At 56.0% G+C, this 13,431-nt stretch overlaps 1 protein-coding gene across 2 annotated transcripts; it reads right to left on the bottom strand.

Moving 5' to 3' along the window:
• Positions 1–5,227: 5,227 nt before the first annotated feature.
• Positions 5,228–13,343, bottom strand: SLC2A8 (solute carrier family 2 member 8). 2 transcript variants are annotated; one of them, XM_036262086.1, is made up of 10 exons: positions 13,216–13,343; positions 12,959–13,121; positions 12,500–12,706; positions 11,104–11,203; positions 9,564–9,763; positions 8,709–8,852; positions 8,502–8,610; positions 7,627–7,800; positions 7,055–7,200; positions 5,228–5,824 (listed from the first exon to the last, which is right to left on the bottom strand). In XM_036262086.1, exons 1-10 carry the CDS (start codon positions 13,269–13,271, stop codon positions 5,687–5,689), a joined length of 1,437 nt encoding a protein of 478 aa, XP_036117979.1. In that variant the 5' UTR covers positions 13,272–13,343; the 3' UTR covers positions 5,228–5,686. The 2 variants fall into 2 exon arrangements, with proteins under 2 accessions (XP_036117979.1, XP_036117980.1); XM_036262087.1 differs by lacking the exon at positions 7,055–7,200 and having other exon boundaries at positions 5,739–5,824.
• Positions 13,344–13,431: the final 88 nt, after the last annotated feature.

Here is a 13,431-nt window from a genome sequence, read left to right on the forward strand (position 1 = left end):
TGTCTCGCGGAGGCTGCCTGGCTGCTCCAGGGGATATTTCAGTGGGCTTCCTCAGAGCGCTGATGACAGTTCTTCACTACCCAAGCAATTTGTGGATAACCAATTTAATTTTAAAGGCATTCTAACGGGAATGCGTTACCTGGGAAGCAGAAATGAGTGTCGGCTGCTAAGGTCGTTTCTCCTGTTGTACTGTCTCTGTCCCCTTCAGTCACATCTGGTAGCGTTTTTGTCAATATAATCCTCTTAACTTTGTGGGTCCTCTTTGACTCTTACTGGATTAACTCCATTAGGCAAGTCACACCTACAGATCTCTTTGAGATGGCCTTTTCTACTTTGGGCTTCTGCAATTTGGGCTTCCAGCTTTGGAGGCCAGGAGTCTGAGATGGATCTCCCCGGGATAAAATGAAGGTGTTGGTATTGTTACGTGCCTTCCTGAGGCTCTAGGGGAGAATCTGTTTCCTTGCCTCTTCCAGCTTCCAGGGGCTGCCAGTTTTCCTTGACTTTTGGCTCCTTCCAGCTGAGTGCGGTTCCGCCCGCAGCCACAGGCCAACAGGTGCTAATCCTACACTGGCCACTCGGCGGTAGCAGAGGGTTTCCTACCCATGGCCGCTAGAAGGTCCAGAGTGCTTCAAGCTCTAACTGATACAGTTCCGCCTGTGGCCACTGGACGGCGTTAGGGCAGTCCTGTTCTCAGGTTTGCAGAGGCCAGGATTCTTCTGGAAGTGTTGCAGGTGGGGAGGGTAGAGATGGAGTGAGTATTGATGGGCAGACTGGTACGATTATCCACTGCAAAGACTTGTCTTCTCTGGGCTGGGTAAAGCACAGCTTCTGCTGCACCTGTCTTGTGGGAATTTTATCCTTCTCTTCTCCACGGTCCTGTGTCTGATAGTGCTGGGCTGGCCCCTGCGGCAGATACTGGACTGCCAGCTGTGGATGGTTCTTGGTCCCTACAGCATCTTGTGCCCTGATGGAAAGGCCCCAAGGGAGTCTCAGGGGACCTCTGAAGGGCATGTGTGCCAACAGTCCTTGATACCTATAAGTGGGTGCTGGCAGCAGTCAGAAGATGGTTTGGTAGGAGATACTGAGGGAGCTGAGTAGGAAATAGATATAAAGAGAAAAATGTGTCAAGATTCCAGATGTCCCTTCCAGAGGCACACCTTGGAGCTCACACCAGCCTTGCATGCAGCTCCCCAGCTCCACCACAGCCTCACCACCGCCAGCTAACATCTATCCAACACTTTCTCTGTGACATAATCAGTTCTACGTGCTTTACACAATTATTTTCTTTCATCCTCACAACAATCTTGTAAGGGAGATAGCATCATTATGCTCATTTACAGATGAATAAACTGAGACTTGGTGAGGTTAAGTGACTTGTCCAGGTCACATTGACAGTGAGTAGTACAATCAGAATTTGAACCAAGTCCACTGGCTCTTACTCACCATGCTGCCATGGCTCCTGGCTCCTGGCTTACAGAGGAAATGGCCACTGTAGGGTTAAAGTCACATGAGGGCTTCCTTGCCCACAAGTTTAATCATCTCCCGAGTGGGGAGTGACCCACCCCCCTGCCTTCCCTCTGGTCCTTTGCCAGCCCCGTTTGCAGAGGCTGGGGATGGCCAAGCAGGAGCTAGAAGCAGTCTCTGCTTGTCGAGAAGTTATCCATGTCGAGAAGTTATCCAGTATAAAGACCAGTCTTTTGTGAAGTGGCCAAGAGTGGGCGGCCTGTCATATCGAGTTAAATGTGGACATGATTCGCACAGGCGCCAAGGCTGTCTGTCATTAGACACCTAATGTGTGCCCGAACCTGTCTGAAGGTCCGGCTCCCACTCTTTATGCCAACTCACTGAGAACAGGTTCTGAGATGGTAGGGGACAGGGCCCTCTCATACACAGCCAGTGTACAGCCTTCTGGGGTGCGGCCTAACAGGACGGAACAGTAGCTTTTGTAACGCACAACTCCTTTGACCAGCAATTATGCTTCTAAGGTTTTATCCTAAGAAATTTCTGGTTGCCTATGTGAGGTTTATCCCTAGTTCTCTTTCTCCCCAACTATGTCAGAAATTTATTTCCTCTGAGTTCTGGAGGCTAAATCCAAGGTGTTGGCTGGGTTGGTTTCCTCTGAGGGCTCTTGTCTTGAAAATGGCCACCTTTGCCTTTTCACATGGTCTTCCCTGTGTGCGTGTGTGTGTGTGTGTGTGTCTTATAAGGGCACAGGTCATACTGGATTAGGACCCATCCTTGACCTGAATTTTACCTTAATTACCTTCTTAAAGGCCTTATCTCTAAATATAGTCACATTCTAAAGCACTGGGGTTAGGGCTTCAACATACAGATTTTAGGGGGACACCATTCATTCCATAACCATCTCCATCTTCCATCATCACCACTACTTCCATCTCTGCCCACCTCCATCTCTATTTTCTATCTCGTCTATCACTATCATTTCTCGTTATCCCTCTCACTTCTTCTATCAACTTTCTCATCTCTCCTCTCTCCTCTTTTATCTCCCTCTGTTGTCTCATCTCTTTCTCTAAATCTATATCTAAAATAACAGAATTATCAATAAGCAGAAAACTGGAAACCATCTGAGTGTGGAACAATGGAAAAATGTCCTCAGGTGAGGATTAAAAAAAAAAAAACTTAAATTCTTAAATTTAGTAACTATTTGAGCACCTACTCTTTGCCATATACCATGACTCCAATGGCAAACAAACATATTAAAAGAATGGAGAAAGCCCTGGGTAGTTTGGCTCAGTGATAGAGCATCAGCCTGTGGACCAGAGTCATGGGTTTGATTCCGGCCAAGAGCACGTACCTCGGTTGTGGTTCATCCCTGGCCCTGGTTGGGGTTGTGTGGGAGGCAACCAATCGATGTGTCCCTCTCACATCGATGTTTCTCTCTCTCTCCTCCTACTCACTCTTACTCTATCTGAAGATATTTGAGAAAAATATCCTCGGGTGAGGATTAAAAAATAATAATAAAAAAAGAATGGAGGAAGCTTACATTTCAAGCTGGCTCACTGAATTTACACATTTACCTCTTCTCTTCTTCCAAATCCCATGGAAATGACAGCGAAGATGTACAAAAGGGAACAAATCCAACTGAATGGAGAGTGGGTGGGAGGGGAGCACCGCGGCTAGTTAAACGGCTAGTTCTCCATCCCTGAGTGTGGATGACGGGAAGCTCACCGTAGATCTGAGATAAACCAGCAGCATCAAAGAGAAGGACCAATTAAACCGGATCAAGTGAGTCCAGAGGAAATCCGAGAGTAGACCACTTGCGAAAAGTTAACGATGTAAACAGCTTTGTTTGTAGCAGCGAATATGAATTGTTGAGGAGGCGGAGGGCGAGGGGCTGTGTCTTTTTTTTTTTTAATCCTCCCCTGAGGACATTTTTCCATTTTTTGCTCAGATAGAGTCGGAGGGGGAGAGAGAGAGAGAGAAACATCAATGTGAAAGGGACACATCCACTCGCACGACCCAACCAGGGCTGGGGACAAACTGCAACCGAGGTACGTGCCCTTAGCGGGAACCGAACCCGGGTCTCTCTGGACCGCAGGCCGACGCGCTAACCGCTGAGCCAAACCGGCCAGGGCGAGGGGCTGTCTTGCTGCTGAGAATGCCAAATGGTACAAACACTGGAAAATAGTTTGGTGGCTTCTTAAAACAGTTAAGCATAAACTTAATATGTGGCCCGGAAGTTCCACTCCACACAAAACTTGAATGCAAATGTTTATGACAACGTTATTCATCAGTCAGGAGCTGTAAGGGGCCCAGACGTCCAACGGACACCATGTGACACAGGAATGAACTGCCGACACACACAACACGGATGAGCCGAAACCCACTTGGCTGAGTCCAGGCTACTCAAAGGACTGCAAACCAAATGATTCCGGTGCTATGAAGGTCTAGACAAAGCCCAACTATAGGGATGGAACACATCTGTGGGTGCCGGGGCCACAGCTGTAGGGAGGCGACTGACTGCAGACAAGAGGACATTCTGAGGTGATGAAAATATCCTGTCTTCATTGTGGTGGTGGGGACAAGCTATGTACCTTTGACCTCAGTCATCACATTTTACACAAACAACTGAATTTGATAACATGTAAATATGCCTTAATAAAGCACTGACGACACTAGACGTGCAGTTAGCGATATGGGAGAGAGCCTGCACTTGGACGTGACCTTGCTTCTGGAAGACCCCCAGGAATTTGGACTTTGCTAAAGCTGAGAGCTGTCCTGTGTATTCCTTGGTGCATTTTACTAAAATCAGTGCAGCTGCTGCAGAATCTTCCAGAAACTAACCCTGGGGGCCGCTCCCCCGCACCACCGCCCGCCCTCCCCTCCACGCTCCCCTGCACCACTGCCCGCCCTCCCCTCGGTGCTCCCCTGCACCACCGCCCGCCCTCCCCTCCACTCTCCCTTGTACCACTGCCCGCCCTCCCCTCGGAGCTCCCCTGCACCACCGCCCACCCTCCCCTCAGAGCTCCCCTGCACCACCGCCCACCCTCCCCTCCACTCTCCCTTGTACCACTGCCCCTCTCCCCACCGCCCTGCTCTCTGGCCTCACTATAGATTAATAGATTTCAAGCCCGGTGGTGTGGCTCACTGGTTGAGCATCGACCCATGCACCAAGAGGCACCGGTTGGATTCCTGGTCAGGGCACATGCCCAGGTTGTGGGCCAGATCCCCAGTGGGGGGCATGCAGGAGGTGCAGGAGGCAGCCAATCAATGTTCTCCCTCATGGATCTCTCTCTCTCCCCCCCCCTCTCCCTTCCTTTCTCCCTAAAATCAATAAAGAAAAAAAAAAGACCTCAAGGTGGGTGCACGTGGGCTGCGAAGTGAATAAAGCAGGTTACAGGACAGGAAACAAACCCCTAGATGTTCTCAGCAAGGCCCACTGACGGAAGGGACAGGAAAATGCTCTCAAACTGCAGCTCAGAGAGGCCGTGACCTGATTTTCTGAGTCAAATCTTATTTTTTAGTCCTCACTGGAGGATATGTTTTATTGATTTTTAGAGAGAGAGGAAGGAGGAGGGAGGGGAGAGAAAGAGAGAGAGCGACATCAACGTGACAGAGAAAATAGATTGGCTGCTTCCCATACGTGCCCGACCAGGGATCAAACCTTCAACCAAGGCATGTGCCCTGACCTGGAACCAAACCTGCAACCTTTTGGTGTACGGGATGACACTCCGACCAAGTGAACTGCCCGGCCAGGGCTCTGAGTCAAATCTTTATTTGGCAAACAAAGTTCCTTCTTGATGATGCAGCCCTGTGAGGAGACCATGGGCTACCACCAGCCTCCAAAAGCACCTCCTCCAGAAAGGGAGGAGCCAGGAGTCCCTCCTCCATTGTCACTTTAGTGTCAGGACAGCGACAGCACGTGGAGGACTGGCCAAAGGGTAGCGAAGACCCTCGGAGATGTACCCTTCTACCCAGTCTCAGAGCAGTGGTGGGAAGTGGCCCGGGGCTGGGAGCCTCATGCCCGTGGCTCATGGGGCTGTAGAGGGCTCGGCAGGAAGGAGGGACCCGGAGGACAAGGCTTCGAGGGGCTTCGGTCCTGGATCCTGGCTCGGGATGGGCAGGTGCTCTGGCCTCTGGCTGGGGCCCAGCTCCAAGTCACAGGCAGGCTTTGAAGCCCAAACTGGCCCAGCTAGGAGGGGCAGCTGCTCTCGGGAAGGGGCTGTCATCGCCCCTCAAAATGGGCTGTGATTTGCTCCAAAGTCTTTCCTTTGGTTTCAGGGACACAGAACAAAGTGAAAAGGACACTGACGATGCAGAAGGCGGATGCGAGCCAGAAAGCACCGTAGGGCCTGAGCACCTCCTGCAGAGAGAGAGAGCGAGCCACAGTGACCACGGCAGAAGGTCAGGGGCCCTCACAGGATCACGAGTGGAGGCCCCAGACTCAGGGCAGTGGAGGAGGGTCTGGTGTGGTCATCTAGAAGCTGGGGCTGAGTACTGCCCAAGGTGTGGATGTTGTGTGCTGGGGAAACTGAGGCTCGCTGTGATTGACTGCCCCCAGGTCAGAGACGCACTATCAAGGGACAGTTGGGCTCTTTCATCCCTAGGGCCTGACTCCAGAGCCCCCAGACCTGCCCTCTGAGGTCCCCGCGCCCAGAGGGGCCTCCTTTCTTGGTACTGGAGGGAGTGGTGAACCTTGTAACAGCAGGCTGACGGGCGGCAGTGTGAGCTCACAGGGACGCTCAGCCCACAGGTGTGGAGGGAAGAGTGAGCAGTTCCCTCTGGTCAGAGCCTGTCCACCCTCCCAGCCCGGAACCACAGGCCCCTCCTTCCCAGCTCTCCCTCCCCAGGGCAGCTGCCTGAATGGGCCTGTGCCCTGGACAGACTCCCGGCCAGCCCTGGGCATCCATGCCTCTCAGGACCTGCCCCCCGGCCCCAGCCCTGTCTCCTGGTGGTTCATTCTCCCACCACTGTCCCCTGCTGTCCCAGCCCTTGTCATAAAGGGGGCCCTGTCCATCTCGTTTCTTGCTGTCTCTGGCACCATGAGCAGCCTGGACGTGGTGTGTACCAGGACTGGGCAGAACACATGACTGAGCACAATGCTTGTCTATCTGCTCCAGCACCCCCACCCCCGCAGCTGGGAGGCCCTTGGGCAGGACCATGTGTGTGTCGATCCGTCATGAGAAGGCAGCAAAATGCTGAACTGATGTTCCCATCAACCCTACGAGGAAGGTACTTCGCTCTCCTCGATGTTCAGCCAAGGAAGCTGGTTCAGAGAAGGTAAGCAGCACACCGAAGTCACACAGCAGGGAAATGGCCAAGGCAGGGCTGGAGCCCAGGCCTGTGGACTCTACAGCCATACTTCCCGACCTATCCCCACCATGTCCAATGGAGGAGGCCCTCCCTGCTGTCCTCCACCAACACAGCCTGAAGGCCCGAGTGGTCACGGCCTGCCCCAGTCCATCTGTCTCCCAGGATGGTGGGACCTCAGCCTGCACACGAGGCCACTGACCCCGTCTTTTTTGCAGAGAATAATCTAAAAGTGCTTCTCTGCTGACTCTGTGAGGGGGTGGCCATCAGGGCCTGTACTCACCATGAGGCTGCTGAACTCTTTTGTCACCAGAAAGGCCATGAGCCAGTTGGTGAGGACACAGATGCCGGTGGCCACGCCCTTGACGTGCAGAGGGAAGATCTCAGACATGAGGAGCCAGGGGATGGGCCCCCAGCCCACAGCGAAGCCTGCGGGAGCAAGACAGGCATCAGAAGCCACAGGGGCCGGGCCCCTCGGCTTGCAGCAGACCGCAGGGCTGAAGCCTCTCCGAGCCTGGCATGGGCTGAGGGCCTGGATTCTGGTCGGGGCCCCCAGCTCTGCGCCTTCCTGCTGGGCGGTCTTAGGCCAGGCCCTTCCCTTCTTACACTCAGGTCCCCTCTCTACAGACTGGGATATCGATGGGGCTACTCAGCGTGCTGATGTGGGGAGTAAGTGAGAGGAGCATAGGAGGGCTTAGCTGGGTGCTTGACACGTGATCAGAGCTATAAATACAGAGTCGGGGACCTATTTGGACACTTGAGACCAGGCTGGACTCACTGGGATCCATAGGAACGCAGCAGTGATAGGGCACCCCCATTGGTCCCCACCAACCTCCCCACAGGCCCCCTTCTCACCAGCAATGAAGAGGCACATGCTGCCCACCGCCAACCAGGCCAGCCCTGCACTGGCATCAGCAGGCTCCGTGGAGATGGGTGCCAGGAGGTCCACGTGCGAGGAGTTGCTGGGGCCACCCTGGGTCAGCTTGAAGTAGGCGCCAAAGGCACTGGCGCTGACCACCATGACCACACCTGCAGGTGGAGGCAGCGGCGGGCAGGGTGCTCGGGGAAGCGGCCCATAGCCCGGGCGCGTGGCTCCCGGGGCAGGAGCCTCCAACCTGTGTGGCCACAGCAACATGGCCTGGACACCTTGAAGAGGGGCGTGAGCGGTACCCGGGAGCCCTGACTGGGCAGCACCGACCCCAGCCCGGCCCTGCCAGCCCTGGCTTGGACCTCAAACCTCAAAGAACTCCAAGAAGCTCCCGGAAGCAGAGCCCCGGGCCTGAGGAGCAGTGGTGAGTGGAGCAGCCCTGTTGGAACCCGTCTACCCCGCAGTACCAAGTGCTCATGGGCCCCAGCTCGCGAGGGGGCTCTCCCCAACCCTCTGCTGATCCTCACGATGGCCCACCATTACCCCCATTTCAGAGGGGAAACAGACTCAGAGAGGTCAAGTCACTTCGCCTCTAGGGCCCTCAGTTTCCTCATAACCGGGGTCCCAATGGCACCTTCCCTGTAGGTTCACAGCAAAGGTCAAGGTGTGATTTGGTGCTGCCATGAGCGCGGGTCCAGTCTGCATCGAACACTCCCGTTAAATCTCGGTCTCATTCTCAGGGGCGCTTCTGCTTCTCCTCCCAAAACCCAGGGGCCTCGGCAAAGACCCTCCAGCCTGTGGTGGGGAGCCGGCCTGGACCACCCCACGTGCACAGGCCTGAGCCCGAGCCCTCAGGCCTCACCTGACAAGGCCAGGAGCAGCCTCCGCCCAGCTCTGTCCATGATGAGGGCCGCCATGGCCGTGAACAGCACCTGGATGACGCCCACGATGACGGAGGCCAAGCTGCTGTTCTGGGGGGATGGGCAGAGGTGGGTCAGGCAAAGACCCTGGGACTAGGCCACACCACATGGCATCTGGATGAGGCCAGCCGGGGCAGGGGCCCCTTTACCTTGAACTTGGCCTCCTCGAAGATGGTCTCTGCATAGAACATGACCGCGTTGATCCCCGACAGCTGCTGGAAGACCATCAGTGAAACGCCGATGGCGAAGGGCTTGTAGATGCCAGGACGCCTCAGCTCGGCCAGCTGGAAGCCCTGCCCAGCAGAAACGGGCATCAGTGCTGCTCTTCCCCCTCCCGAGGGGCGCCCAGGCTCTAACCACCATCCTAGGCCTGGTGGAGGAAGAGAGCCCCAGCTTCTTGTCCGGGCCTCATCCGGGCACAGGTCTCTGCATCACTACAGCCTCCCCATTTGTACGGTGACTAGGTCCTCACCTCTGTACATCCCTTTCTGACATGTTGGGGAAGCCACAAAGAGCACCTGGACAAAGGGCCAGGGGGTCTGGAATCCCACCAGCCTCGGGCCTGGGCCAAGCGCCACACCTCGCCCCAAGTCCTCACCGCCACCACCAGACATGTGCTAAGACTCCTTTTTACACGAAGAAACTAAAGCTTGACAATGGGATAGTCATACGGCAGGTAAGTGGCAGAGACGCAATCTCATCCCCTGCCACAAAGCCCTCACATAAAAATCCAAGTCCTCAAGTCTGCCCTGCAGGTCCCTTGGACCCGGCCTGGCTTTCTCTTCAGTAAGATCAAGGTTCAGGCTTTCCCAGTGATCTCCAAGGCTAGGGCCAAGCCACGGAGTGGGGCTCAGCAGGCCTTTCCTGGCTGGCATGCGGGACAACAGTGCCCCTCACTGACTGTGTGAGTACGTCCTTGGGAATGACCTGAGCTGGCCTCTCTGATTGCAGATAGGTGGCACCTCACTGACCCCTTCCCCGAGCTTCACCTCCCAGCCCCTCACCTGGTGCTCAGCCCCGACAGGGGGCTCTTCCCAGCCCTGCTCAGGGCCCCACAGGAACTGCATGGCGGCCGAGGCCTCCTGGTGCTTGTGCTGAGTCAGCAGGAAGCGTGGGGTCTCGGGCATGCAGCACATGAGCAGCATCATGAAGGAGGGGGGCACACAGCCCAGCACGGCCAGCCAGCGCCACTCCAGGACCCAGCCTGCACAGGGAGGTCAGAGGCCAGGGCCAGGGTGAGCCAGCCTGGGCCTTCTCAGAGAGTGCCGGGCCCCTCACCCACCCCAGCAACTCTTGTTATCATTGTTGCTGAAATGCAGAAACGATGATGGGTACACCACTATGCTACATCGGCTCAGTGAATACACAGCCTTTATAGAAGAAATGAGGCGCTTGCTATGTAATGACGGGTATGACAAAGCACCGCTTGTGTACACTTTTGGGGCGGGAGAACAACTACGCATAGTCCTCATGCAGACCCTCTGGAAGGCCACCAAGAGGCAGGCAAGGCTGGTTCCCCCAGAGAGGAAGGGGGACAGAGTGGGGGGACTTTACACTGAACACTACAGGATCAAGTCACAGGAACTGATCAATGGAAGTACAGATTATGATGAACTGGAGATAATTCTATGGGCACGTCGACACCTATGTGTCTGTCCCAAATGTCACTGTGCGTACATGGCAGGGCTTTGGCACACTGTGGGGCCCCCACAGCAGCCAGACTGCTGGCAGAATTCTGAATTAGTCGAGATGTAAGTGGGTAAAAAGAAAGACCAAAAACCTGCATATGATCATTCTAAAGACCCACAGGGCACATGGCCAGGCCCCACCACACCCATCAGAACCAAAACCCCCAAGCTCCCATCCCCACCATGCTTCTCAGGCCATCCTTGACAACTGTCATGTGGGGCTTGCTGACCAGGCACTTTTCTTATGTCACTTGAAACCTTCGACAGCCTTGGCCAAGGTAAGGTTACCTCCACTTAAAGACAGGGAAAGTGAAGCTCCCAGGGGCTGGGAGTAGGCCAAGACCACACGGCCAATAAGCAGCAAAGGACCTCCCTTAGTCCGGGACTGTCAGGGATGAAGCCTGCCCTCTTTCTACCCCAGTTCTGGTGACAACATGCTGGTGCTGGGCCCAGCTCTGACCTCAGGTCTCCGGGAACCTGCCTCCTTCACGCTGCAAATCCAGTCCTGATGTTCCTGAGGGAGACGTGGATGGGCCTTCTGAGCTCCTGGGCTGAAGATTTTGGGGGTGTCCTACTTGCCCCTGGAATCCTTGATTTGTCACTGCACAGTGAGGGACTGACCTAAGCAGTCAGCTCTCCCCAGACCTCGGAACGGGCTTCTGCCCCGGGAAGATGAGCACACTGCCTTCTTTAGCTCTTCCAGGAACTTAGTCACAAGACCCACACACCCCAGGGTCTCAGGGAGGAGGTCTGGGAACACAGCCCCTTGGGCACTGGCTGTGTGACCTCTCCAAACTTCAGTTTCCATATCACGTGGCCACTAACAGGGATCACAAGAGATCATGTGAAAACTTACCTGCCAGGTAGGCTAGGAGGATGCCTATGACGACCATCAGCTGCACACAGGAGCCGAGCAGCCCCCGCACTTCTGGGTAGGCAATTTCGGAGATATAGACCTGTCAGCAATTAAGATGAGAGCTTGATAACAATGTGGGCCTGGTGGGCCCCTAATTGCAAGCCCCAGGTCAGGGCCTTCCTCATTCCCTCCCCACGAAGTGATCTGCAGCAGGTGTTTCAAGGGGTTAAGGGTATATATGTGGCTGCTGTGTGTTGGGTGGTGGGTGGGCGGGTGCACAGAGCTTTTCAAACTTTCACTGAACTGCATCATTACCCTTGATAAAACAGATTGTGGTGCAGTAGGTCTGAGGTGGGGCCTAAGACTCTGCCTTTTTAACTAGCTCCAGGTGACACCTGGGCTGCTGGCATGGTGCCCGTGGAGTTAAGCGGGAACTCTTCGCTTCAGTGGCTCCCAGTGACTGTGCTCAGGAGCCAGAAAGGCCTTGCCATTACTTCTGAGTTACTCCATACCTCATGCCCATGACTTAGGTGTGTTTTTGCCCAGTTAAAACCCAAAACATAAAATCCAACCCAGCTGCCCAGCAAATGCAGGTGAAATGAGTGGCAGGTGCAAAGGGATGAGCAGGGAGGACCCAGAGCCACTGCTTTCAATCTCAACCAGGTCGGGGTGTGACCGGTGGATCATCTGAGCCCATGGCCAGCAGCAGTTCACTGGTCATGCAGCAATCCCAGCTGCCAGGGTCCAAGTCCTTCCCAAGCCGTGACAGGGCTAATGTGCGGTGTCTGGTTCCTCGCCCAATGCATGAGGTAATCTGTCATTCTCACTTTACAGGGGAGGGAACTGAGGCCCAGAGAGGCGCTCTGCCCTGGGAAAGTGGCAGAGCTGGGATGTCACCCGGGTGTGTGCAGCTCCAAAGGCAGCTTGGGCAGTGCTGGGTCAGGAGCTGGCAGATGGGAAGCAGCGAGGACTGGTGTGTGAGCAGTGAAGGAGCGGCAGGTGGTAGCAACCTCTGCCCCCAGGACAAACCAGGCAGAATTTTGTTGCTAAACTGTAGTCAGTGGTCTGAATGACAAGGGGGATCCAAGCCATACTGCCAGGCTTCTGTTAACCAGCCACAGATGCATCCTATTTGTAGAGTAAAACGGAGGCTGGGCTAAATGGCACAATCCTGGGTAATGGCTTCACCACTGACTAATTGAGCCTGGACAAAGGAGTGCACTTTTGCGAAACTCACTTCATCTGCAAACGGGGCTAATAACAGCGGTTGGGGCCCACTGCAAGGGGTAAGGGAGATAAAGTAGATAAGGGCCACCCAGGAGGCTGCAGGGAGAACCACGCCCCAAGGTCTGCTACTGTTCCTCCTTCCCTGAGCGCGAGGCTAGGGGACACTCACCGGGGCCACTAGCGAGGCAATGCCGCAGGCTAGGCCGGTGAGTAGGCGGCCCCCCAGCAGCATCCACACGTGCTGGGCGGCGGTGATGACGGCAAAGCCGGTCACGAAGGGCACGGTGCAGAACAGAAGGCTCAGCTTGCGCCCGGCGCGGTCCACTAGCCAGCCGCCCAGTACGCCCCCCGCCGCGGCCCCCAGGGTCACGATGGCCTAGGGGCAAACGCCGGCTTAGGAAGAGGCTCCAGGGGTAGGTCCAACCTCGCCCTCCACTCCAACCTCAGCTACCACAGAGGAAAGGGGGCTGGGTCCCTGGCTGGTGGTCCGGGAGAGGGTGAACCCCTGGCGGGGGAACTGGGACGTACTTGGTGGAGGGTCTGAGTGCCCGCCCTAAGCAAGGCAGGGGGAGGATCCCATCGCGCGTCAGAGGGGATGGTTGTGGAGGGTCCCAGCCGGAGGTCTCACCCCGAACCAGGAGGCGGCGGCGTCGTCGAGACGTGGGGCCGGGGGCGCGGCGCGCCGTAGGCTCGGGATGGCCGGGGAACTGTAGCCGAGCGCGAAGCCGAAGCTGAGCGGGCCTAGGGCAGCGGCGAAAGCGGCGAGGAAGACGCGGCGGCCGCGGGGAACACTGCGGGGATAAAGCGGTCCGTGAGCGACGCCGGCCTGGGCGCAGCGAGAGGGGCGAGACCGCACGCCAGGCCCGAGTTCCCTCGTCCGCTCACCTCCCGCTGGACGGCCGCGGGAGCAGCTGGGTCTCCTCCTGGTCCTCAGGCGTCATGTCCGCGGCCAACGCTTGCTGGGCCCGCTCAGAACTGCCACGGGTCCCGCGACTGCAGTCCGCAGCAGCCTCTGCCAGCAGAGCCGGCCGCTGAGCATCTCCGGGAGGCTCTGGGGTGGCAACGGGCGTGGGATGAGAGCAGCCAATGGGAACGCAAGGC

Source organism: Molossus molossus, unplaced genomic scaffold (assembly GCF_014108415.1).
Source record: "Molossus molossus isolate mMolMol1 unplaced genomic scaffold, mMolMol1.p scaffold_m16_p_14, whole genome shotgun sequence".
Taxonomy (NCBI): domain Eukaryota; kingdom Metazoa; phylum Chordata; class Mammalia; order Chiroptera; family Molossidae; genus Molossus; species Molossus molossus.